Source organism: Annulohypoxylon maeteangense, assembly GCF_022496945.1.
Source record: "Annulohypoxylon maeteangense strain CBS 123835 unplaced genomic scaffold GGS22scaffold_2, whole genome shotgun sequence".
In the NCBI taxonomy this organism is placed as follows: Eukaryota; Fungi; Ascomycota; class Sordariomycetes; order Xylariales; family Hypoxylaceae; genus Annulohypoxylon; species Annulohypoxylon maeteangense.
Window position 1 is genome coordinate 403,033 of NW_025953249.1, and position 25,435 is coordinate 428,467.

Below are 25,435 nucleotides of genomic sequence, written 5' to 3' on the forward strand. Positions count from 1 at the left end.
CATAAAATATATACATCCATAGTACGAGGAAAAAGAGTACATGGATATTGCACTGTACTGTACTATATCGGTAGGTATATGTGGATCTTGACTATGATTATTCAGCTAACTACTACCTGGGTAGTACATATACATGTACCCGTGGGCCAGTTGACATGATTAACGCTAGGTTTCTTACTTACTCGAGTTCTATCGGATGTTCAATGTTTGGTTCAGTCGTTCGAGACTTCTACTACATAGACACAGTTACACGTCTCATATCTAACACTTCCAAGGTTATCGAAGACAAGAAATTGTGATTAATAGTCGTGATAGGTCTTGTCTTCGATGGGTTTTTGGTCCGTGCAAAAGACATGGAAGCAACATCTAAGTCAATCTTTGTCGAATGAGTGCAACACGAACTCAAGGATTATAAGGTATACAGGGATGTCAATTATCAAATTTCATATCTATGGTCCGTTCTACCTAGTCTACCCTATTTGAGGTGCATGCCAAACAGACATAGCCACGGTACACGGGACCACTGTTGATCAAGTACGGTACAGCTTCTACACTACGGATTCGTACATGTACATCGCAAGACTAATACTATGCGAAAATACCGAAACTACCAAAAATATCTACGTAAACACCAGATAAACTGGAAGCTCGAGCCGACAAAGAATCAAAGAATCAGACAATCAGATCGATTACGGCGCGTAACTCAGATATAGATATCTAAACTACTGCATACTACGGTCCTGTAGGTAACACATCTAATGTATCGATCTGAGTTGGCGGATCTCCCGCGCTTCCTCTCATCCCTTTCTTTATTAATCGTCCGGGAATTATTAAAGCAGGAGAAAACACGTAGCAAAAATAATGCACACATATATGTAGCATATGTAGCTATTAACTAAGTTAGTTAGGGTCCCCCCTCGTCTTTGCCTCGTGAAGCTTCAGCTGAGCATTTCCCCTTGTCGATTCTCATCAAGTTTTTTTTATCCTCCGTCTCTCCATCTCACTTAAGCTTCCAAGGAAGGAATAGGAATAAGAAGAGTAATAACAAATTATACGACCAAGTCAAGCCCGAACCCCTGAAAGAGTGCCACATAACAATACCAACAAATACCAACTACCTCACTAAGCATTGATGTCGTACATATTTAGCACCAAAGTAGGTAAACAATCTTCGACTACGAGTATGCCACGGAGCTTTCTATATTAAAATATTGGTCCCAATTCAAGATCTTGACATACTTCTCATGCCTCCTAATGCCTCCTAGTAACCCCTATTCCCATACCTTTAAGGGGCATCCGGGGCCGCGCGTCGTGCGTGTGTGATGGCTGCCGAGGGTCCGGTGGTGGGACGGCTTATACATGTAGGGCTGGTAGCCCCCATCGTAAGCTATGCGGTTCCGAATCCCGAGCCGAGCTGGACGATACTATATTTTATGTTTATTAGGCATTCAGGTATTCATAAATCAACGGAGAAGAAAGGAAAGATGATTCTTCAAAGGCCAATTGTTAATAGAAGTACCTACTATATACGTACATCATGGACAAATGACTTGAATATCTACCGAATACTTGCATACTCTTATTAGGCAAAGTCAGCCATCTTCCACCTCGACACTATACCTCTAGATAGCCGGATTGTGGACGGAGTGTATGCGTGTATTGCCGACCACCGCTTCGGTTAACATACCTACTGACATCCTACAACCACAATCAAATGTCGGTAACAATATGGTTACAATACATGCAAGAGGAACGCCTTCATACGTCCATCCCTTGTCTAGTTCACATATTGGCCTCGTCTATGCAGATCAGAGTTGCTATAATCTAAGATTAATAAAAATCATTAGCATGTACCGTGTCACTTTCACTCAAGGAATGCCGAATGATTTGGGGTCCTATGTGTGGTTGATTGAGGGAGCCTAAAATTATGTACAGTCGGTGCAAGTGCGTACATGAGCACCTGACTGTATCAAGCTTCGTCGAATAGGGAAGCTTGCATACCACCGCCCAAATTCCACAGGAAACACACTGGGCACTTAGAGCAATGCCTGAGTCCACGAACCCCCACCTCAATGCCAATGCCGAGCAGACTCACACTCGGCTACAACTGTATTGCAGTATAGTACAACATCGAAACCATGGCAGGGCTCGAACTCTTAGCCATGTCCGAATTATGCCAACATTGGCTACCTACCTAGATAGGTATGTAGGCAAACCAATGAGGCGCATTATCTCCCATTAGTCCTCCGCAGACTCGGCCATAATGTACAATTCGCATGCATAAAATCCTTGGGCAGCATATGCTCACTAATAAGGTTGACGTCGACCATTTTCTGTGTAAATAATCTCTGGCTGAGCTGCTTGAGGATGCTCAATGAAGGTGACGTCGTCGTCTATATGGAGTGGTCTGTTATAGAGACGATCTCCTGGGTGGACGCTATATTCGCGTCTGTGTGCATCACGTTCTACCGGTCTGACGCTAAACTCCCTAGCTACCGGAGGCACCGCGTCTCGTCTTACCTCGGGATGGACGCTGGCTGCATAGTGTCTAGGAGGTAAATCCGGTCGTCCAGTATCAGGCCTGTGATAATACGGTACAGCCTCCGCTGGCCGTACTGTTGTCGCTCTAGGGAGGTAGCCCCGAGACATATCTTCGGGCACCCGACCGCCAATTGCTCCTCGAATCGGCATAAAGTCCGGACTGGGTGCTCCTCCAATAGGTTGTATCGGATAATCGCGTTCGCGGTAGCTTCTGTAATCCACTCCATATTCTGGTTGTGTGACTACGCGTCGAGGAGGATATGTGGGCGACGCACGTCGGTAGATAATCCCATCTTCTTCAAATGTCTCCCTAGACATACGAGACGGAACACGCGCTGGGACTCGTTCGTATATAACCTCGCGTTCACTTGGTCGCGGACCTGGTACGGCCGAATGACGAGATGCGGTGCTAGCACGAGGAGGTTCGATGTACTCGCGACCATATTGATCAACTAGAATTCGAGGCGGGGGCGCAGGGGGTGCCATGATAGGCGAGCGTCTCTCAACGATCGTAATGGGCGATCGCGATCTAGCACGATCAGCATAAGGCCGCACACTCATTCGGCCATCCCGCGGGTAAGCAGAAAGCTCTCGATACTGGGGGTTTAATGAGTAACTGGCCGAGCGTAAAGGTCGCGACTCAACAACACTGTAGGGGGGCGCGTAGTCGTAGGGGGATTGGACGCGTTGAATATACTGCACAGCCGCTTCATCATGCCGTCGCTCCTCGTACACGGTGCGCTCTAATCTCTGGCTCGCCGGAGCTACAGACTGGCGTGCCTGTCTCGCGTAGGGATCATCCACTCTCTCGAATCCGTAGGGAGATTGTGCGGCTGGTGCATGTGTTGTAGTAAACGGTTCGCGACGCAGTACAGAAACTGGTCGTCCGATTCGCGTCTCTTCATACACTATCTCCGGCTGTTGGTGTGGGTCAGATCGTAATCGCTTCTGAGGTCTGGCAAATTGCGGTGCCGATAAAGGTGAAGGCGATCGAGGTTCGGGTTTGATGTAAGGAGATCCTGGGACATCTGATGTTCTCGCTTCAGCCTTTCTCTTGTTCTTCTTGTTGTTCTTTTTCTTGCTTCTCTTCTCTCCTTGAGGGGAACTCTCAGGACTAGTAAGAACTCCATGTTGTTGTCTCAGTGCGGTTACCTGTGCCGGCGCACCCGGCAAGATGCTGATTTCTGGATCAGACGCAGGCGGTACTCGAACTGTGGCCAACGACGAAATATGCGCAGGTTGGGGGGCATACGGCGAAAGGTCGTGGGCACGAACTAATAGGCCTTGAGGCTGCTGTTGTATTAAGGGAGGAGCAGGAAGTAAGCCGGCGAGGCGAGCTCTGTAGTCACCAGGCTGATCCGAATCTGTATTACCATTGTCTGATCTACTTGCAGGGCCGCTGTCTGAACTGATAACCTGCGGTTCCATAGAATGTAACTGGTGGAACTGTGCTACCAACGATGATCCGGGACCTTGGGTGGGCTTGGGTGGAATGCCGGTGCTCGGCGGCAATGGGCGCGAACTACTCGCGGTCTGGGTCGGCTGCTCGCTCTGACTTATCTGTTGTTGGTACGATGGTGTTGGGGAGTAAGTGGGCGGCTGAGAAACATACCTAGGCTGCGGCTTGACCATTGGCGTCGCATGTGGTCCATGTAGGGGAGTAACGAGGCCTTGCACTGGCACATCTTGACTTATTACCTTCTGAACTCGAGGTGAGGCACGCGAGACAGGGGTCTCAAACGAACTAGAATAAAACGTATTATCGTCGAAAGAATCGCTCGAGTCGGAAATGGTGGCAGCGTTAGGAGTACCGGTAGAGATCGGAGCGGTAGCTTGTACGACAGTTAACGCCTTCGCCAAAACATCTGCAAGATCTAAGTCAATATGCTCAGATGAGGATCGCCATTCTGATCGTTGATGAAGCTGTTGTTCGAGTTCCTGTTCGAGCTTTTCCCGTTGTTTCTCAAGATACCTTGCCTTGTCATTAGGGTCTCGAAGGGTCTTGTTATCATCTAAAGGTGCTGAGACACCTGGGATAAAAGTAGATGCTGCAGATGCAACAGATAGCTCTGAAATACCAGTCGCAGCTGAGGCGACAGCTGATTGCTGTAAGTTGGCCATGAATGAATTATAATTGTCCACCTGGTGAGAGTTGAGATTAGGTGCATGTGCATGTATATGTGGGTTTTGCAAGGCTTGGGGCTGTGCGAATGATGATGAGGATGCAACGCGTTCTGTACGTGCTGTACGTTCTGTCGCGGGCATAGTAGAAGTAGCTTGGGGTTGTTGAGCTGGAGTAATAGGCTTAGCAGTAACAACCTTGATACGAGGATGCTTGCCAGATACTATGGCATCTCGAAAACTGATAACCTTCTGATATTCGCGGATCCCTTCTAGATCAGCTGCTGTTAAGCTTCCATTCTGACCGCCCGGCTGATAGCCTGAAGCTATGGCGATGGGTTCTTGTGGGTTGCTAACTTGTGCCATGATTACGAGGAATCAGCTGGGCAACAGAACCATCCATAGATCAAGGACTACCACCGTGCAAGAATGAACAAGAGCAACAAATTTGTATACGATTACGAGACTGTTTTTGTTTTCGTTGAATGGATGCGAAGATCACTTGAATTGAAGATATCGTCTAGATGACGATATGATCAAGAGCGTTGTTTTAAGATGGAAAGTTGATGAGGAAGGAAATAAAAAAAACGAAAAGACGTGTCGCATGACGAGTTAAGCTCTGGTTGGAATTTCAAATGTTATTTTTTTTCTTTAGTGCAACGTGCATTGGTGGCCCACATTAAAAAGTGTACGTACCTCCGACACATCGACATTGTAACTTCCACATTTTAGAATTGAGTAGGAGTCAAGGTAACTACGATATTAATAGTACAATCTAATTCGATTTTGCTATTTCTTTCAAAGAACAAATAGTTTCATATGTCATTGTTGGGGGTTTATGTCAAAAATCAACATATTATAATTAGGTATATTTTGGGTATCAGGCAAAAAATGTTGGCGGTGCTGGGAATCGAACCCAGATTTACACGGGAGCAGTATCTGGTCCACAACGTGTTGTACTGACCATTATACTACACCACCCAACTCAAATTTGATGACTCAAAAGAGCAGAACCCAACTAAGGGACAGTGTACTGCGTTGAAAATCGGTTACAAAATTACGTCTATATACGCACTCAACCGGAATTTTGACTAGGATCCGAGGTTTGACCGAGTCCGTTTTTTACTAGTGGCCGAGTAGTCTGCCACATGCGTAACGTCTATTTGGAGGTAGGAGGGGAGGAAGGAATGAATTACAGTCCAGTACAAAGTAACTGTTATAGTATAATAGAACAGAGTTAAGCCAATCAGGGATACGGTTTTGTTAGTGCTCTTGGGTACTGCTAGGAAAGGTGGATTTTTCCAAGGGTCTGATTCTCGTCTGCTTTCAGATTACTTCATCGCTCATGATGTCTCGTTTCGCCGGTGACTCAACCCGGACTTGACTACAATATACCTAGTCTAACTACGAAGAGTTATCTTAAATATGAGGTGTTTATAAATTTTGAGAATAGACATTATTTAAAACAATGAAATGTAAATACCTATTATATCACATGAGGGGATGATTGTGATAACTGCTTAGTCTCTAAACCATTCTACTAAATTCCCCAATTACTTCGCTTCCTATTCGTCTCAGCGGGTGGTTATTCTCTTTAGTTCCCAACAACTCTATTCATTGTCACCCCTTTATTGCTCTTACTCACTTGAAGTCTTACCCCGAGATTCGTTTATAAATTACTTATAACCAGTTTGCATCGTTTATATAAATTTATTGCAAACTCTGTCTCTATATACCTACTACCTAGTACATACAAAATATTAAGCTATGGGATCGCAAACGGCAAAGCCCAATGGGGCGACAACATCCAGACCTGTCTTATTCTTGTGAGCTCCTCTCATACTACAGTATTCGGACTATTAGGTGGATACTAATACCTTGAACAGCGATATCGACAATTGCCTCTATCCCAGAAGTACGTTGAGCTATTATAAAGAACAAGTAGAGGGGGAAAATGAAGAAAACGACACATGCTAACTATTAGCCTAGGCACTAAAGTCCATGACCTGATGGCCGACCTCATCGATGTGTACTTTGCGACACATCTCAATATTCCAGAAGAGGAAGCCATCAAGTTGCACAAGGAGTATTACAGGAACTACGGTCTCGCGATCGAAGGGCTGGTGCGCCACCACCAGATTGACCCCTTGGACTATAACGCCAAGGTTGACGACGCTTTACCCCTAGAGGGCATCATCAAACGGAACCCACAACTGCGGAAGCTACTTGAGGATATCGATACCTCCAAAGTAAAACTATGGCTCTTGACTAACGCCTACATCACACATGGCCAAAGAGTTGTCAAGCTCTTAGGCATCGACGATTTATTTGAGGGCCTTACGTATTGCGACTATTCGAAAGATCCCATCATATGCAAGCCGCATAAGGATATGTTTGCCAAAGCGATGAGGGAGGCTGGAGTAGAGAGAGCCGAGGACTGCTATTTTGTCGGTAAGTAAAATAGTATTAATCACTAAATACCGAAGACCCGAAACCCGAACTTTTGGTAGCTGATTTTACTAGATGATTCGTATCCAAACGCAGTCGGTGCGAAACAGCTGGGATGGACAGCAGTTCACTTAGTCGAAGATGGTCTACCGGTCCCAGAAACCCAAGCATCTCAATACCAGATAAGGCATCTGGAAGAGCTACGAGGAGTATTTCCGCAATTCTTCAAATCATCAAATCCGGCATAAACGGCGCGAGGCATGGAGCTCGGGAAGTGTTGGTCGCATGGTATAGCCCAGTCATTTAGAGGAGATCATTAGCATCAGAAGGGCAATAAAGCCCATATCGCATAGTATAAACGACTATTATAGACCACTTTTGCCTTTTCCATAGCCTACTAGGAAGTAATAATGTCCAGAACGCCTAATTTGGTTAATCTAACCGGGTATCATATAAACATCTTTCTATCCATCATTCGATAATCACGGGCGTCTGATGCTTCGGATGACGGCGTCTAGTTTCGCCATGGTTTCTTCCTTCTCTTTGATCGCCTCTTGCCGTTGTGCCTCCGCGACCTTGAGTTCCTCTTCAAGCTCTTTGATGTTCCTCTCTTGGTCTTTTTCGCTGTTATCGAGGCCGGGTAATATTGAGATGAGAAGCTCGATCTGTTGCTCTTTCGTAATGAGGTCTTGGGCAAGCTCGACTTGCGACGCCTTAAAGACGTCTTCGGGATGCGGGTCTACTGTGTGGTGTATTAGTATATGTGGTAGATATTGAAGCCATTTGCTTATAGACTTGCCCTCCTCTTGTCCCGGCTCTTGTTTTACATCTCGGATTTGGTCGCCTGGACCTAATGTCTCCAGGTTGTGGTGTCTATCGATATAATGGATGCTAGCGACGAATTGCTGCGCGAGCTGGAGATCCGGAAGTTAGTTATTATTAAGAAGACCGTTGCGATATAGTCGCTAACCTGATCAACAGCATCCTGTAGTTGGGTAAGCCTGTCTCCCATGATGCATGCTCATGGATTTGACGCAAAATGATGATCCAAATGGTTGTAGCTCTGAGCTGAGCTTTTAAGTCACGGCCTCTTCAGCTTAGAAGTTACAGGGCACGGTCGGTGGGGCTAACAGTACAAGGATTATGGTGGAGTGCTAGGTCTTATCGATAAAGACACATCAATCCCGTCTACAGATTTACCTTGGGAGGTACCTCAAAATTCACCACTTAACTCCTACAAAGTTACCATGTACTAAATAATTCACCTTCAATGCACACCAGCATTTCAGAAAACCTCAGCGAATTTTGCCGGGAATGGAATGAGGTCTATTATACGCTACCGCCCACTATGGCGCCAGCACTACCCACCCACCACTCACACCCATAACCACCCTCTCAACCGACCTCACCATGCGCACTCATCTTCCACCTCAACCCACCCCCTCCTCTACCCAGAAATCCCAGGCAACGGCAGCTCGCACCACGACCTCGCCTCCTACGCCGCCTACGCCGCGCGCACCGGTCTAGACCTAACATCCAAGACCTACGTCGGCACACGGTACGAGTACACCGTAGCCGCGGCCCTCGCGCCCCTCGGCTTCGCCCTCCAACGCATCGGCGGCCGCGACGACTGCGGGATCGACTTACTCGGGACGTGGCGGTTGCCCATAACCCCCAGCAGCGCTTCTCCAACCCCACCACCCCTCCGCGTCCTCATCCAATGCAAAGCCGCCTCCGCGCAAAGCACCAGGATCGGCCCTCACCAGATCCGTGAGCTCGAGGGCGCCTTCGCTGGTGCCCCGCCCGCCTGGCGCTCTTCCCTCCTCGGCTCCCGGGGGCCTATCTTGGGCTTCTTGGTCGCGCAGAAGACGGCGACGAAGGGTGTGCGCGATGCGTTGGGACGTAGTCGATGGCCTATGGGTTTCGTGTCGTGTACGGCGGACGGGAGGTTAGAGCAGATGGTGTGGAATGGGCGGGCGGAGGAGGAGGGGCTTGAAGGGTTGGGTGTTGGGGTGCGGTTTAGTGAGGGTGAGGATGGGGTTAGATCGGAGCAGAGGTTGGTTTTGACTTGGAGAGGGAGGCCTTGTGATCCCGTCTAGGTCCAGGCCTTGGATCTCTACGAGGATAGGACGAGAAAACGACGGAGGGTTTCTCCGTGGAGACTTCTAATAACAGGTAATCGCGATGATGAGGATAAATATTATACAGTAGACCATACCCTATATAAATAATGTCACGCCAATATACACTGCATTCAACTCAAAAAGATAAATAGGTATATGTATTTTCTTAAATCTATTATCCCGTTTAAGTCAGTCTTCCGTCCCAGAGTCGCGTGAGCTTTTGCCCTTGGTATAAATATGTACGTGTAAGAAATCATATCCACTGAGCCCCTGAATTACGATCCCTCTCACCAGCTCCATTTTGAATCCATACAATTCAGGCACGTCGTCGCTTTATTAATGCCAACATCCTCTCCCATGTTCAGGTAGGCATACCTAGTACCTCAAATCCCAAAGCAGCCACTATAACAGCTACCCGCACCACGTCTTTCCAAATTCCCAATCCCATCGATTAATCCTCCCAAATCGCCGCCTTAGCCCTATCCTCCTCCTCCTTCCGCCTCTTCTCCGCCTCGCGCTCCTCCTCGCGCCTCTTCCTCTCCTTCTCCCTAACCGCACGATCGTACGCCCTCTGCTCCTCCGTCGGCCGCGGCGCTCGCACCCCCAGCGCGCTCGCGATCATCCGCCGCGCCACCGCGTCCGTTTTCTCCGGCCTCCTCCGCTCTCCGGGACCACCGTCGCTTATGCTGCCGCCGCTGGCGGGCGAGGCTGGGGGCGAGAGACCGGAGGGGGAGAGGGGGGTGGATGTGGATTGCCATGGAGGTACTCCTGTCCCGCTGTAGGATGGTGAGGCGGGCGTTGGTGGGGGTGCAGCGAATCCGGAGTCGTTTACTTTGCTGTTGCTTTTTGCTAGGGATTGGGTGATTGACTCTTCTGGTTCTGGGTCGGAGACGTCTTCGTCTTCCCAGGAGTCGGCTACTGGGGCTGCTGGTTTCTTGGATTTGGATTTGGGTTTTGGGGGGTTGAGGGATAGGTCTGACATTGCTTGGGTGGCCATGTTGATTTGATTATTGTGTGATGTGAGATTCGTTTAGAAATGGGGTGTATCTGAGTTGGGTAGGTGTATGAAGCCGAAATAGGAGTGAGCTCCGATATTGGTCTAACGGAGCACAAAGAATGTGAGATGGTGTAGTAGTTGTGTTATCGGCGATCTTAAATGTTATAGTATACCCGAATACCTGGATCTCAACGGGCGAGAACGATTGAACCTTATAGAATCAAGATCGAGGGTCGCAATTGCAGATTGCCGTACAGTGGAAGGACCGGGCTGACGTATGTAAATATGCAAGTCCGACCTTGAGAGCGAAGGGGTCGTCCTCGAAAGTTCAGGTCTTGGTGGGGCAATGCACACTCCACTTCCCCGCAAAGTCAAAGTCTACAAGCCGAAGCGCATTGACCCTCACTCCTTGTTCATAACTCTTGAAATAGTATATTAATCTTATATGCCTTTGTCTTCACTTGCTGCTTGTCTGACTTCGTTGTGATTTGTCTATTCTCATAGACATGTATTAGTCGCCGATATGTAGGTGGAAATGTTCTAGAACGCTCTGAAAACGGACTCCGGAGTAGCTCTGATAAAGCCAACGCAAAGCCACTGAGGCTTCAAGGTTGAGCCATCTTGTATATGAATGAGCAATGCTATTATTATATTAAATCTCCTTATATTGACTCTATTCATACCATTGTGATGATTGTTAAAAATCATAGATTATAAGGCTGATTGTCGGACCAGGAGGCTATTGATGTTTCTTATTATATTAGCATCAAAGCCTAAGTAGATAATGGAATTCAACCGACCATCAAAAGATGAAGTATCTTGACCTCGTATTCAGCTCAAGTACCCGTTAGGTGGCCATGATACCTACCTACCTAGGTAAGTAAAAATGCTTCCTGGCTTATGTAGGTACCTAGATAGGTATGTATCCAACTTGGTTCATAAGTTCTCCTAGAAGGTTGTATTATACAACTCCAACGCGAACTCCCCTAGAGGTATACCTAGAGGTATACCCCAACATCATCAGTTGGCTTCATGTACCTATCAGAGACATATGAGCGTCACATAAAAAGCCTTTCACAAGCCACATGAACAAAAGCAAGTGCCTTAATCCGTATCTTCCGTATATAAATCTACACCCACACCTCTAAGCGCATCGACCGCCCAAGTAGGGTATTTACTGCTATCCGTATACAAATCCGCAAAGAACCGTCTTAGGAACTTGGGGAACCGATCCTCTATAATAGCCTGCCTAACATCCCCCATCAAGTGCAGCTGGTACCACACATTATGCATAGTCAGCAGATGCGCCGCCACCGTCTCCTTAGCCGTGTTGTGATGAACAAACGCTCTCGTGATCCCCATCCCCTTCCCGTCTTGCCGACAGCACATACACCCACATCCCTCCTCAATGGGCCCGAAATCGTTCGTATATTTCGCGTTCCGCAGGTTTAGGATGCCGTACCGTGTTACTGCGTTTCCGAAGCGCGCCGTTCGCGTCGGCCACACGCAGTCGAACATGTCAGCGCCCAGCGCCACACTAACGACCAGGTCCTCGGGGTATCCGATACCCATCACGTACCGCGGCTTCAGCTCAGGTAGCAGCTGCGTGCAGGTGACCACGACGCGGCAGTAATCCGCTTTCGCCTCGCCGCCGCTGAGTCCACCGATCGCGATCCCGGGCGTGTCGCGCGCTACCATCTCTCGACAGCACTCGCGGCGCATGTCTAAGTCCAACCCTCCCTGAATGATACAGAATAGGTTCTGCGTGCTGGGGTTCGCGTGCGCGGCAATGCATCGGTCGAGCCATCGAACGCTGCGCTCCATTGCCTCGCGCATGCGCGCCGCGTCGGGGGAGGTCGTCACGAGCACGTCGTCGAGTTGCATTATGATATCGCTGCCGATCGTGTTCTGTAGTGAGATCGAGTGCTCTGGCGTTAGAAGCATGGGCGTGCCGTCGTGAGGGCTTAGGAACCGGACTCCTTCTTCGGTGATGTTGGCTAGTTTGAGGAGGCTGACCATCTGGAAGCTATTTTGCGGGTTGTCAGTTCGCTTCCGATCTCAAAGGACGATAGTTTGGAGGTATAGTACCCTCCGCTATCCGTGAGGATGTTGTGGTTCCATCCTTGTAGCTTGTGAGCTCCTCCTATCGCAGCGAGAACATCTTGGCCTGGCTTTAGTCCGAGGTGATATGTATTATTAAGACAGAGACGACATCCTGTTTCTTCTAACTGTTCAGGTGTTAAGCCTTTCAACGACGCCTGCGTCGCCACGGGCATGAACATCGGAAGTTGAACCGGTCCATGGGGGAGAGTTAAGATGGAAGCTCGCGCTCGAGTCGTCTGATACGGTGATTAGACAACCCCTTCAAATATCCTATGTAGCTGTAGGACATGTGATTCTCTCAACTCACAGAACATCTCGCAAGAAGCTCAAAGGTGAGAGCTGGAGAAGATTGAGAGGCGATCGTAGCCATCTTTCTCAACATTAAATTATTTACTGAATTAGGTACCGATGAGAATCTCTACGTCATAGGGTTTTAGGAATGCGACAAGGTTTACGGGTCCCTGCCTCAAGTGCTCCTGCTGCTCCTGGTACCTAGGTGGAGTTATGCGCATGAGGCTGCATAAGGAAGTTAATTAAGATGTCGAGACTGTTGGGTGAAGTTTTTTCAATCTTCTTTCTCATTTTTCATGCATTAGATGCCCACTTCTGAGAGGGATCTGGTAAGTTTTTAGGCGGTGGAAGTTGGACTAGGTAATCAATATGAGTGGTCCGTGTGTTTGCTAGCCTGTGAGATTTTACGGATTTCTATTACCAAGTTGTTAGTTGACAAAATGAGACATACTTTGGTAAATGATGTATGATGTATTATATAATTGAACATGATCTGATATGTATGTATGTACCGTCGACGATTGAGTCTTGAGCATGTACGCTTCGTCTAAGAAGAAAGGAAAAGAAAGGAAGGAGAATTGAAATTTCAAGTTTTCATGTGTCACAGGACTGGGATCTGACATCTGGACTTCTATTATCACAAGCGTAAACCTAAGAAACAATTGGGCAGTAACAACTTCCAAGGTTGAAATTTTAATGCCGGTAATAGGCTCCTTAGTAAAGGGCATTCAGCCCTTTCCAGAAGCCTTGCGCTCCACTTATAGGTAGTCGCGGGGGAATTACCTACTGTAAAGTGCGACCTGGAAAAAAAAAAAGTAGAAAAAAAACAGTGGGAAGTGGCCTGACAAGCCCTGTAAGCAGTTCCGAATTCGGGAACGTTCGGGCATTAACTATCCAACGACGAGGCTCTGAAAAATCGAGTTTAGCAAAACTCCTCCATCGACCTGCCACCAGACTCATCCATAAATACCAAAATCATACGATTCCTTACATTAATAGAAGGGGATTCGGGTCGAGCCCACCCGACTTTTCTTCTGTCGAATGGGATAATGAAACGCTACGGCGTAAAATAAGACGGTTCTAGCCTTTTTTATTCTTTTCCCATTCTCAAATCGGTATCTCATGACAGTTCAAAACACCGAAGGGAAAAAAAACTTCATCAACTCCATACAATAATATCCACTGTCATCACCGGTACGTATATTCATAATACGTATTTTATTCAGATACGTACAATACGTACCTCATGTAGCTACTCACACCAATATAGCTACTGGAGCATTGGGACATTGGAGACGCGTATCTGGTCACTACTTGGGCGTCGTCAATCTAACGACGACAACTTCGTGGTGTCGTGTGGTTTCGCTTCACTCAACTTGAACTTCGAGGATTCGCCGCGGTTATATTCATTCCTATTCTAATTCGCATCACATCCGCACCCGCATCCGCAATTCGGCAATTACTTGGATGAGAATACACTAATCGCTTATATTTTTTGCGTCATCCCGAAATCCCCATACAACCCCGTCACCCCCAGGTACGATACAGGCCGTCCCCAAGTGTCCCCAAGAAGAAATGGAGCTTAAGTGAGCTGCCTCACTCGGTCTCACCCTAATCCAGCCTGTCGAACCTATCCTATTCCACCCGGTCCTTGGAGACTCCAAAGTCTGGAGTCTTGGGGTACGTGTGTGGCTTCTCTTAGTCTCCAGGCCGATAGGAGAATTCATTCGATCTTCAATCTTGGCGACCAAAGGTGTAGTGCCCGGACGATCTTCATCCTTGGCGTTCTACATGGCCCTTGTGGCCCTTGTGGCCCAATCCAGATCAAGTGTCACGACCGTACCCGCGAAAATACTTCGCGAAAAAATCCCAAGTACTACACAAGAGCAAACAGGGACCATCCCTCCTCTATACGTACATTGTAGTTTCTTTACTACTTTCAGTTCGCCGCCCCGTGTAAGTGGGCTCTCTCCCTAGATGAGAGACCGCCTTCCTTGTCACGAGGGTCCTTGGCCTTAGCCATCCGTATACATATACCTTACTCAGCCTGCCCATTCGGTCAAGTTCAGTAACTTCACTCTCTCGGATCCCGTACTGTAGGTAGTCCCGATCTCGTAGTCGTCTCTTCGTCCTCTCGTGCCGTCGTCGCAGCCGTCATCGTCTTCAATTCCGTTGTCCTCTCCTATCCCGTCCGTGTGTCTCATGAGCCTTGCGACCACAATGTCAGACCTGGATTCATTTACTCTTTTCTCCCTGTTGCCTACAGAGTTGAGGCTTCAGATATGGCGACACACCTGCCACCCTCGGGTCGTCGAGGTCTTGTACGACGACCGAGCAGATGAGTGTGCGTCATCTACAGTGCCACCACCCACCCTGCATGCATGCCGAGAATCACGGTTCGAAGCCTTGAGGATATATAAAAAATCATTTGGCACCAATTCCCACGAACCTAAGATATACTTTTGTCCAGAAATTGACACCCTCTACCTACCTCGACCACCTTACATGGGCTACGACGACGCCATAAGATCTTTTACGGAACTTGTCCTGGACACCGACGATACTATCAACCTCGCCATCGACTATGTCAATCCTGATATTAGACGCCCATGGGAGACATACAACAAATATGCCCTGATGCACAGCTTCCCTAAGGTGAAAGAGGTCTATCTAGTCCTGGACGCAGACGCCCCGGCGGAAGAGCACATCTATGAAGATCACGATGACCACGAGGATATAGGACTAGTCGATCCAACAGGAGACATCATGGTTCTTTGCCGACTACTTTCCGAAGTTAAGGAATCATTTTTCTACGAGGTCGGGTCTACCTACACCGTCAGCGATACGAAGGAGGAGTTCTACGAGCAACCCGTCTTGCCTCCTCTGGTATTGAAGTCGAAGGTCACACACCATATACACCATGACCATACGCACCATGATCATTCACTTCACGACCACATACACCATGCATAGGGGGAGCGGTGAATGGCTGTCTCCTATGCCTAATATACATACATGCTAAGCTCTAGGTATAATTACAATGCTGAAACAAGCCAGCTTAATAATAATGATATAAATATTGAAATCCGCCTTCATCGTAGTCAATTATTAAGTACATGTACGTCTGCTGAAATCTACGCCTTCACCGCTTACGGGTTTCCTTACATTATCCCTTTGCTTTTTTGCTTCGACTGGAAGTCAACAACACTTCCCTGAAAACCAATAGTAGCTACATGAGGCTTTCTTAAAAACAGGGTCATACGTCCTGCGCGTCACTAGTTTGACCAGTTATGTTCATTGATTCTGAGACTTTGTAGATCATCAGACGTCCGTAGCAAGTGTACGCTTGCGAGTTAAACGATAGTTTCATTTGGTATTCGGCCTTCACGGAGCTGTTTACCTACCAGCCTACGAGGTTATACGAGTCTCTTTACCGCTAAATTGGTCTCTTCTCGATGTAGAAAACGGACTGCCTTCTATCAGAAGTTTTAAGATTCGTCGATCGCATTACGCAATCTGAGAATTGCTTCTGGGACTGAGATGTCTCTGATGGGGTTGTCTCTGATGCATGCACGTATGCGTCTGTTCCTACCCAAGGAACACAACTAGAGATCATCTATGGCATAGAACCAATGGCTCTCATTATTTCGTTTTCTCTTCAGATTCCTCGGAGTCGTTACTAGGATGCCATGGGTAAGGGTTAAGTTCGAGACGGTCATTACATTACATTTAGCGATATTCTCATATTTTTACTTGGACTACCTCCTTACCTAGGCAGCTAGGTAGGTGATAGCTCTTCGCTGAGACGGGCTAACGTACACGACTTGTTCAACAGCAAAATCGGGCTATCGCCGTGCGGAAGGCCTCTTTGGGTATAGCCGACACATTTGCCCGGCTTTCCACATAGTCAAAATTGATCCGGTTGATCCAGGCGCATAATGCTGTCTTAGAATATGTGGCTGAGCGTAATTACGGCACGATTAGGATCCTCGGCCTTGGCAGCTCTGACGGCGTGTGATATAAACTGTTACGTAGCCACATTAATGCAAAGGGTTGAAAAGGGTAGAGCTAAATATGGTGGCTTTCTCGCCTGGTATATCGTAGGTAGCGCATATCATCGAGGAAATGAACTTCCACAGGAGGTTATTAATGGGTGCTATGACGGCTCTATAGGCAAGTGTCTAGGCTGTTATATTGGCGACATTATGTGAAGCTCCTTCATGCTGAGCACGAGGGAAATGCTTTATGGGAGCAGAGGAGGCGTTGTAGGAGTGCTAAGAATAGCTAATGCCCAGGTCTGCCACTGCCAATATTTTTTTAATAGAACTAGTTACGGAGCTTTTGGGGTAATATAAAACCGTGAAAACCTAGCTCAGGACCTCACTCGAGGTCTGACATAATTTGTATGTAAATTATTGCGAAGATGGTATCTGTGTATTAATCTACATTCTATTCGAAAAGTAAGAATCGAGGTGTGAATGGTGACAAGTTTAATTGAATATGTGCCCCTCTTCCTTCGAATCTTGGGCAAATGTAGAAGCGGGTTGAATAAGTGTATGCCCTTTTCCATCCTTGACTCGTTTTCGATGCTGTTAGATGTGATGGAGAGATTTTTCTCTATCGTGACCGAGGTAGGTAGGTAGGTAGGTAGAAATCGCAAACACAATATGACGATATTGCAAACGCCTAAGGGAGCATCAGTAACATAGCAGAATAGTATCGTTTCTATTTGCCTGGTTGCCATTGGAGAAAATGATGGACCAATGATAAAATGGCCAAGTATGATATATAGATTTTTGTATTAATTAGAAGGATGTGTTAATCGATTTCACTTGAAAACTAACATGACCTTTGATTCATTTGGATTTGATCTGAGGTCGAGATTGATGTTAAGATCGATTATGTTGAAGAGAAGTCCCCAGAGACCCCTGAACAAATCGAATGTACCTTCTAGGGCTCAGAGGTTAAAGTGGAGAAAAGACCCATGCAATTAGCCGCACCTGCAGATCGATTTTCGTCTAAGAGGTACATGGAGGTACCTGTAAGTGACGTGCCCCGCGATTTGACTCACCCACCTTAACTTTTGCGCAAAACGTTTATGATAGAAACTTTCTGCTTTATTGACCGACGATTACCTCAGATCTATTATTTTTATATCAAGTGATTTCGACTTCAAAACGAGATAAACTATCGTTTCTATTGATAACCCGACTTCGAAAAGCCCGAGTCCATCTACTTGAACATAAACCCAAGCTCCAGCTTTTCTGCGGAGAGCTTTCTTTTCTTTCTCCTTCAACCACCAAACAGACCGCAACCATGGCGGCCATCAACCAAAACGAGCGCGAGCTCCCCATCCGCGATAATCCGGACCTCGAGTCCTTCGAGTAAGCAATATTTCATTTCCCTCTTCGCGTTTGCCCCTTCCAATCCCCCTCCCACAAAAGCTAACCTCCCCCCACAGCATCGTCAGCGCATACACCAAGCTCCTGCACGACGACCCAGACCTCACGATGCCCGTCGCAGCAATCGAAGCGCTAATCGAATGCCTCTCCCAATCCTCCGCCAAGACCGTCTTTGAGACTATGGACCTCATCAAGACGCAATCGGCGAAGCTGCGTTCCGCGGTGCGCAACCCCGTAGCGTTGACCCACGGCACGGACCTGTTCCAGCAATACCTCGTCACCTCGCTTAAGCAGCCCGGCCCCGACGGCAAGGAGACTAGCAGTCACGAGAACTTCGAGGTCGTGCGCCAGCACCTCATGCGCAACGGCCGCCTCTTCGCCTCCCGCGCCAAGCAGGCCCGCGAGCAGATCGCTACCGTTGGCCGCGAATATGTCCGCGATGACTGCACGATCCTTACTCATGGAGGTTCACGTGTCGTTGGTACTCTGCTTGCTCGTGCCGCGGAGTCTATTCCGGGAGATGCGAAGAGAAGATTCAAGGTTATCCATGTTGTCAACGAGGCGCGTCGCACGGAGAGCCTCCGCGTCGTCGCTGCCCTTCGCGAAAAGGGCGTCCAGGTCGCTACGATCCCCGAATCCGCAGCCGCGTACTCCATGAGCAAAGTCAACGTCGTGCTCGTCGGCGCCGAAGCCGTAACCGCGAACGGTGGAATCATATCTCGCATGGGAACGTATCAGCTGGCTTTGATCGCCAAGGCGCGAAGAAAGGAGTTCTTTGTTGCTGCCGAGCAGCACAAGTTCGGCCAGACGTTTCCGATCGATCAGTTCGATCTTGGATTCAACCAGGATATCTTCGACTTCCACTCGCGCAAGCAGGAGGAGAGCGAGGATAAGACCACGTCGCGGCCTATTGATGATCCGGTGGATTACACGGTATGTTTATTCAATGAATCATGGCTACTTAGCTATAATTTCCATGGTCTACTTTGCTAACAATCTCGACACAGCCACCCGAATTCATCTCGTCCATCCTCTCGGATAACGGCGTTCTTACACCTTCGGATGTAGCCAAAATGGTTATTGATCTGATGTACTGAAGCCTCGCTAAGATGACGAGATGATACCCCGTGGTTTTGTATTCGGACCACATCCACACCTGCTCTATACCCCCCCTTATGCATCCATACATGTTCATGTATGGTGAGATACAGTTCTCTACATAGCTTTGGCGGTGAAAAGTCATACTGACTACCCCATCAAGTGCAATAAGAGGGAATTATTACCTGCGTTGCTTGGGACTTAGTAGAATCCTGGCTAGAGGCACTGGAAGAAATAGTGTCCGTAATAAGTTGGCCGTAAGAAGTAAGCAATGGAAGGTATCTTGAGGATAAGCATAACTAATTGTAGCTTGGCATATACTACGGCGCCTAAAACTGATAATTGGCGTCATAAAAGGTGTCGGATAAACACCTATAGTAGAAGTTTAGATAGGCGATGGGTATAAATATCGCCTAGAAGTCACACAAGGAGTACTTTTGCATACCCACACGTATGGGACGAATAAATATATTCATAAATGCTTTAAGATCGTAACTGCGATCAACATATCCATGACGTCGAGCGAGCGAGCAGCTTTTCTCATTCTAGATACACCAATAAATGCACAGGGTAAATTTTGTGAGAACACACCACGATGCCTATCCCCTTTTCCCGTACTCCTAAAATGGGGATTTTGCCACATTCCTAAAACGAGAGGGCTTTTGTGGAAAGACGGCGAGCCGGCCTCATGACCGAGCGAAGGTTGAACTTGCTCTGGACATTGAAGCCAAGCCGGAACGGCGTAGATGTACACGACCGATTTGCCAGTTGTTGAGAACCGGACTTGGACCCTAGGGTTATGTATACATCGCCGGTAATGCATTGGTGAAACTTACAATATCGTTGGAACGAGGGCCCTAGATAAGAAAAGCTTGTGATTGATGAGTACATGTATGGAGCGATGGTTATGTTGGTTAGTCTGGTAGCTCCTAAAGATCACGGACAAGTCTGGCGCCGACCCATGCGTATAGGTAGTTGCGTTGGTACCAATTTACACTAGGTGGTATATTCGTTAGCATGCACTTATCGAATACATCATTCACTGATTGTGAAACTCGGGAGGTAGGAAATGGGTAACGAACAAGGTCTTTCTCCCCGCAATTCGAGGGTGCGTGGCCCAGGAGCCGCCAAGAACAATGTTGTGTTTCTCATCGAAGAAATCGGCTGTTGTATCCATGTTTAGCATATTCATTTCTTTAAGAGAGCAGATGAATCTTCATACCAGTATATCCTGGGTATAATGCTAGGGGCTTGAAGCCTTCGTGCGGCCTGAGTGTGGTGCTAGTCCATTCCCACACGCCTCCCATCTCAGCCTGGCCTGCTAGGCGATTGCCTTGAGCAGTCACAGCTACGGGGTGCCAATGGCGGAAGCCGACATTGGCATTAGTAAGGTCGATGAATAGCTCGTCATTTTGAGACGAGCCACCATCGACAAGAGAAGCGTTGGGTGGTGGGGTCTCCTCCACGCCGTCGTTAACTAGATGGCTGGTTATTCCCTAATATTAGCCTGGTTCCCATGCTCGGCTGCTATGAAGAAACTCACGCATTAACTGCTGGCACTGTTTTTCCTAGCTTGCGCTCTGCTTCCTCCTTCCTTTTCATACTATCAACATAAGTGTATATACTCTGCGCTTCCTCGAACGTGGGGATCCGGCCTCCTAGCCATGCGGCACAGCCTGTAAGTTCGTCATATGAGGCAAAGACTGGCCAGTCGAGCGCATATTTCAGCGGTACTAATCCGTAAACAGTACGCACTGCCTTACCCTCTAGGAATGAGTAAGGGACGGTTTGTTGACCATTGGTTCCGTTAGTATGACCGTTTGTATGGCCATTGACCTTCCCGTTTACGTGTCCATTACCATTAGCATGGTCCAAGTTCTCGGTAGCCCAAGAAGCAGGAGTCTTTGTTGTTTTGGTACTGTACATATACAGTGCATACTAAAAAGGATTAGAGCTGTCATATCTTGGGGTAACAATCAAGCTCACCTCCTCGTTGGTAATGGGCCTTCCCTTGGCTTGAAATTTGTGAACCTGTACACGCCTCGATGGCTTCTCGTTGTCCCTATGTATTACTCGGTAAGCATTCAGTCAAGACGTCTGACACCATGGTGTGGACTAACCATCCAAATTGCTTATTCGAATGCAGTACTTCATCTGGGTCGTCAAGTCCTATCGTAATGTCTTGCTCAGGTATGTCAAACCATTCATTGCTGACCCTTGAAGCATAGGCTTCCTGGGCTAGAGCTTCGAAATTTGGGCGTTTTGTTAGAGGTGGTGGGAGAGTTTTGTCACTCTGAAGCATCATGTAGAGCAAGGTCTCTAGATGCATGATCTCATGCTCAAAACCAACCCAGATAGCCCTTCCGACATTTCTGGGTATGTTATCCAATCCTACGGAGTAAAGGCTCTTCAACCTGTCCCTTACCCTCTCCTGGTATTCCAGAATATCTTCTAGGGGTGGCCATTCCTCTGGAATTTCCGAATGTTGGTGACAGAGCTCGGGGTTATCAACGTCTGGGTCTATTCCCCTCTCGAATATCGAGGAGTAGAATGCCGGCTCTGTGAGGGGATTCTTGGTCGTTTTAGTCAACTGTATGTCTAGGAATGTAGGTATATGGCCCAGATAGAAAACACAAGCGTTTCGAAGTTTGATGGGTTTCTCTAACAGCTCCTCGTTAGGTAACATTCGCCTAGTGACGATGTCCCACACGACCCATAGACTTTCGAAGTCGCTCAGGGATGGGATGTGAGAGCGAGCATATTCCGAAGCGATGGGGCTGAAAGACATGTTTGGCTTGGTTAAAAGATGAAGTCCTGCAGAGTGTCAGTGTACCCGGCTTGACAATCCACTCGAGAACCCACGGGGGGCATAGGGCCGCCCCGCATTTAAAAGCCATGGCTGATGGACGTAAGAATATTACAGGCACGCCTCAAAGACGTCAGGGTCTCCTGACTAGACTCACGTGGGCCGCATTCTGCAGGGTCTCATAAACGTGGAGAAGACCCCTAGTTTATTCGCGGGATGGGACGCTGCGGGCGTAGGACAAACTCCATATCCTCGGGTTGGACAAACATTCGTGGACCACTCACCGTAGTCTTCATCATCAGTCATCCAACGATCAGCTTCGATCATGCCTGCCGACCTCCACAGATTGCCGCAGCCTGCTTTCGAGTACTTCAGGCTCTGTTCAACCTGAACACGTTCCTGAGCTTTGATGGTTTCACCTAGCACGACAGTATCGTGGAGGGGCGAATAGAATGCTTGGTGGCGTCCCCCCTCGCTGTCATATACGTATTCGCCGATGACCTGCCACTCGTTCAGGTCAAATGCCTCGCGTCCAAGAATTTCATTTGCATGGACGAGCCCATTCAGGATGAACCTTGACCAGTTAGTACGTCGATGTACAGCCGGATGGACGTATGTATGGCGTCATCGGTAACTAACCTATGTGTGACGCCGTGCTTGTCTTGTAAGCGGCATACAGAATTTAGCAGAGTTTGACTAAACACAAGCTTCGATAATACAAACCGTTGTATGCGTGACTGCAGTTGGGCGTTAGCAGCCTGATATCATTAAGGGAGGACGCAACGGGGCGTTCCATCACTTACTAGACCTTGGAAGGATCGGTGCAGGAGTCCAATCCAATCAGAAAGCTATCCGCAGGCTGGAGAACATCGGCAAACCCCTTCAAGAATGAGGCTGCTTCGTCCCGGTGGAAGTTACCTATTTAGGATGGTCAATTCGATAAATCTGATTTGGTATCAGCGTACGTTCGAGTCCGTACCGATGCTAGACCCGAGGAACAAGACACACTTGCGCTTGGAAGCGATCTGCGGCCTCTTTAACCATTCGCGGCCATCATCGTACGTTCCCAGAAGCCCGTGACATCGGACGTGACGAAAGGACGGAAGCTGAGCTAGAGTCCTTGACAGCTCATCTTCTGACAAATCAAGGGCATAGTAGTCGATCGTCTTGCCGGCATCTTCAAGGGCTCGAAGCAACAGAGACACCTTCCTCAAGTTGCTAGCCGGGAGATGGGAGAGTCAATCAACTACCCCTGAGTTGTAAGAGGTGGTGCTATCACTCACCCGCTACCTAGCTCGAGGACAAGGGATCCGGATGGGATTGCCTTAGCAATACCCGCAGCCGAACGGCGCAGTACTTGGATCTCATGATTGGTCAAATAGTACTCATCTAAATATGTGATCTGAGATATAGGTCAGCATAATGACTTACAGGCGGGAGTTGCGTTTCCCTTACCTCCTCGAATATCTGGAGGCCCTTTTTGTCGTAGAGAAGCAGTGTCGGCAGTTTCCGAGGGCCTTCCTGGGGACGAAGTAAACTGTGGATCTCTTCTTTGAGGTTTATTTCAACGGCAACCTGCCGGATGTCGATAATATCAACGTTAGATAGTCGTTCCGCGGACTTACCAGCCCCCTTTTCCAGCTTAGACTGTAAAGTAAGGAATTGAGGCTCATATGGGGATTCGACAACAGATGGCATAGCTGTTGAATATTAAATTGCTTACTACAAACGGAGGGAAAAAAAAAGGTGTTTGTTAAGCTTAGGAAAAATAGTATTAACCACTTGGCAGGGGGTGAGATAGCCGTACTTGATATATAATAAGAGTTTAAACTGAAACTGGGATGATCACGAAAGCTGATGGCGTGGATAGTCACGGTACTCAGAATGTACCTACCTACCTACTTTGACCTAGTACAAAGTATACTATGGGATTGAGAAGCTTTTGCAAACCTAGTTGCAAATCCGCGCCCTCATCCGCCGAACAAAGGCACCAGTACGATAATGGTGATGTCAGTCCGGGCTAAGGGGCTGTCCCAGACCAGAAGCGGTAGGGCAAATGACCAAGCTACCAGGTACGCCAGCCCTAAAATTGGTCGGGCGAGCTGCATTCACGGTGTCCATCCTGGAAATGGGGATCCGAGGCAGGTAAAACGGGGAAAAAGATGGCGGCAGAGGTCACGGTGAAATGGATGAAGGGCGCCTGTACGGCGTACCTAATGCACAGGCGGGAGCATGTTGCGGTAGTTCGATTCGCCAAGTGTTGGAATAAGCAATCGATCAAGAGGTTAAAGGAACATCTGGACGGTAGAGAGCTCGGAGATTTGAGAAATTAGAAAAGTTTTGTCATAAGTTGATGCAAGTTGGACTAGACTAAGGCTTTGAGAGTGGGATGTCAAAGTTGAAGAACAAATCAAGGATCAGAAAAGCTAAGATGAATATGAGCTACGGCTTCCCCGGGTCTTTTGGCCCCGCAATAAAGGTGGTTCGGCGCCCAGGTGCATTCATGGATGTGTAACCGCCACGCTTCTGCACGCTTTACTGCATATAATCAATACGGGTAGAGAAGGTATTGGCTTACGCCGCTTAACCCTTGTTGCCCATCACTTGTAATCGCCCTTCCGTCTGTTGTGCGACAAGCCACGCTGCAAGCCCTCTACGCCCCTTACCCAGGTCCGATCCTGTCCTGGTTCCTGGCGAATAGCCCTAGATGTGTACGTACTCCCGAGGTCGTTCTAGACCTTCGCCAATGATATACCGAGTATTTGGCATAGCATACGTCAGGTATTGTACCTAAGAAAATGCTTGGGGTATGCCTTCCAATGTTCGTATGGTTATAAACTTTGGTTCTTTTTTTTATCAACGAAACTTAAATTAGGTAAGAGCTTTCTTATCAATCGATCTCTGGTAGAGATACCTAATACCTAGTACCAATTATCTTCCAAAAACCCCGACTCTGGGGAATTCTCGTTACGGTTTTAGGAAGCCGATAATAGAAATACACCCCCCGGACCGAAACCCCCAAGCTTACCAAGTAAGCTACGTCACTCGTATGTGACCATGACCTGACGATCTTTACCGAAACCCCCACTTTACCCCTCAACTACATACATAAAATGTAAAGAGCCTCTCGCAGCCAGTTGCAAGCATCAGAAAAACAACTAACAAGTATCGTACGTGAAGGGTTCTATACTCGGTAAGATTCCTCGATGGATAGATTTACTAGTATGGGTTTATTACTTGCAATTATTGCCTGTGGCGCTAACCGATACCTTACCGTTGATCATGGGATACATATTACATGGGATATAAATTGCTAACTTCATAGTAATTGCCTAACCCAGCGGCGTGCATTCGTTGCCGGACATCGTATTGATTATTTAGAACATTCTATTGCATATTTATACACGCCTTTGATTGTGGGACAGTGCCTGGATGCTACCCCCCAAACTGCACGTCAATTGTGGGGAAGTAACTCCCCGTGACACCCCTATGAAGTACTAGGATA

The 25,435-nt window shown here is 47.8% G+C and overlaps 9 protein-coding genes and 1 non-coding gene across 10 annotated transcripts; 4 read left to right on the forward strand and 6 right to left on the reverse strand.

The window, feature by feature from the left end:
• Nucleotides 1–1,813: 1,813 nt before the first annotated feature.
• Nucleotides 1,814–5,241, reverse strand: GGS22DRAFT_152092 (uncharacterized protein). The gene has a single exon (XM_047959607.1). It carries the CDS (start codon nt 5,026–5,028, stop codon nt 2,308–2,310), a length of 2,721 nt encoding a protein of 906 aa, XP_047822488.1. The 5' UTR covers nt 5,029–5,241; the 3' UTR covers nt 1,814–2,307.
• Nucleotides 5,242–5,557: 316 nt separating this feature from the next.
• Nucleotides 5,558–5,643, reverse strand: GGS22DRAFT_t20. The gene has a single exon. It is a non-coding gene; the product is annotated as a tRNA-His (tRNA).
• A 642-nt stretch (nt 5,644–6,285) lies between these two features.
• Nucleotides 6,286–7,489, forward strand: GGS22DRAFT_152095 (pyrimidine 5-nucleotidase). Its single transcript, XM_047959608.1, has 4 exons — nt 6,286–6,488; nt 6,549–6,577; nt 6,652–7,113; nt 7,186–7,489. The coding sequence occupies exons 1-4, from the start codon at nt 6,430–6,432 to the stop codon at nt 7,356–7,358; spliced, it is 723 nt and encodes a 240-aa protein (XP_047822489.1). The 5' UTR covers nt 6,286–6,429; the 3' UTR covers nt 7,359–7,489.
• GGS22DRAFT_152097 (CSE2-domain-containing protein) lies at nt 7,490–8,191 on the reverse strand. Its single transcript, XM_047959609.1, has 3 exons — nt 8,081–8,191; nt 7,910–8,024; nt 7,490–7,852 (listed from the first exon to the last, which is right to left on the reverse strand). The coding sequence occupies exons 1-3, from the start codon at nt 8,120–8,122 to the stop codon at nt 7,593–7,595; spliced, it is 417 nt and encodes a 138-aa protein (XP_047822490.1). The 5' UTR covers nt 8,123–8,191; the 3' UTR covers nt 7,490–7,592.
• Nucleotides 8,192–8,334: 143 nt separating this feature from the next.
• On the forward strand, nt 8,335–9,383 carry GGS22DRAFT_152100 (uncharacterized protein). Its single transcript, XM_047959610.1, has one exon. It carries the CDS (start codon nt 8,430–8,432, stop codon nt 9,207–9,209), a length of 780 nt encoding a protein of 259 aa, XP_047822491.1. The 5' UTR covers nt 8,335–8,429; the 3' UTR covers nt 9,210–9,383.
• GGS22DRAFT_152102 (uncharacterized protein) lies at nt 9,370–10,722 on the reverse strand. Its single transcript, XM_047959611.1, has one exon. It carries the CDS (start codon nt 10,228–10,230, stop codon nt 9,685–9,687), a length of 546 nt encoding a protein of 181 aa, XP_047822492.1. The 5' UTR covers nt 10,231–10,722; the 3' UTR covers nt 9,370–9,684.
• Nucleotides 10,723–11,236: 514 nt separating this feature from the next.
• Nucleotides 11,237–13,239, reverse strand: GGS22DRAFT_152106 (Queuine tRNA-ribosyltransferase). The gene is made up of 3 exons (XM_047959612.1): nt 12,641–13,239; nt 12,319–12,569; nt 11,237–12,256 (listed from the first exon to the last, which is right to left on the reverse strand). Exons 1-3 carry the CDS (start codon nt 12,713–12,715, stop codon nt 11,335–11,337), a joined length of 1,248 nt encoding a protein of 415 aa, XP_047822493.1. The 5' UTR covers nt 12,716–13,239; the 3' UTR covers nt 11,237–11,334.
• A 1,605-nt stretch (nt 13,240–14,844) lies between these two features.
• Nucleotides 14,845–15,597, forward strand: GGS22DRAFT_184240 (uncharacterized protein; the record flags this gene model as incomplete). The annotated part of the gene is made up of 1 exon (XM_047964169.1): nt 14,845–15,597. One exon carries the CDS (start codon nt 14,845–14,847, stop codon nt 15,595–15,597), a length of 753 nt encoding a protein of 250 aa, XP_047822494.1.
• A 2,114-nt stretch (nt 15,598–17,711) lies between these two features.
• GGS22DRAFT_152113 (nagb/rpia/CoA transferase-like protein) lies at nt 17,712–19,584 on the forward strand. Its single transcript, XM_047959613.1, has 3 exons — nt 17,712–18,008; nt 18,086–18,959; nt 19,034–19,584. Exons 1-3 carry the CDS (start codon nt 17,941–17,943, stop codon nt 19,121–19,123), a joined length of 1,032 nt encoding a protein of 343 aa, XP_047822495.1. The 5' UTR covers nt 17,712–17,940; the 3' UTR covers nt 19,124–19,584.
• On the reverse strand, nt 19,577–24,319 carry GGS22DRAFT_152117 (C-type lectin protein). Its single transcript, XM_047959614.1, has 13 exons — nt 23,386–24,319; nt 23,214–23,332; nt 22,910–23,148; nt 22,734–22,848; nt 22,654–22,667; nt 22,570–22,591; nt 22,215–22,504; nt 21,245–21,938; nt 21,111–21,186; nt 20,668–21,062; nt 20,347–20,609; nt 20,207–20,288; nt 19,577–20,120 (listed from the first exon to the last, which is right to left on the reverse strand). The coding sequence occupies exons 1-13, from the start codon at nt 23,626–23,628 to the stop codon at nt 20,054–20,056; spliced, it is 2,619 nt and encodes an 872-aa protein (XP_047822496.1). The 5' UTR covers nt 23,629–24,319; the 3' UTR covers nt 19,577–20,053.
• Between the last annotated feature and the right edge of the window lie 1,116 nt (nt 24,320–25,435).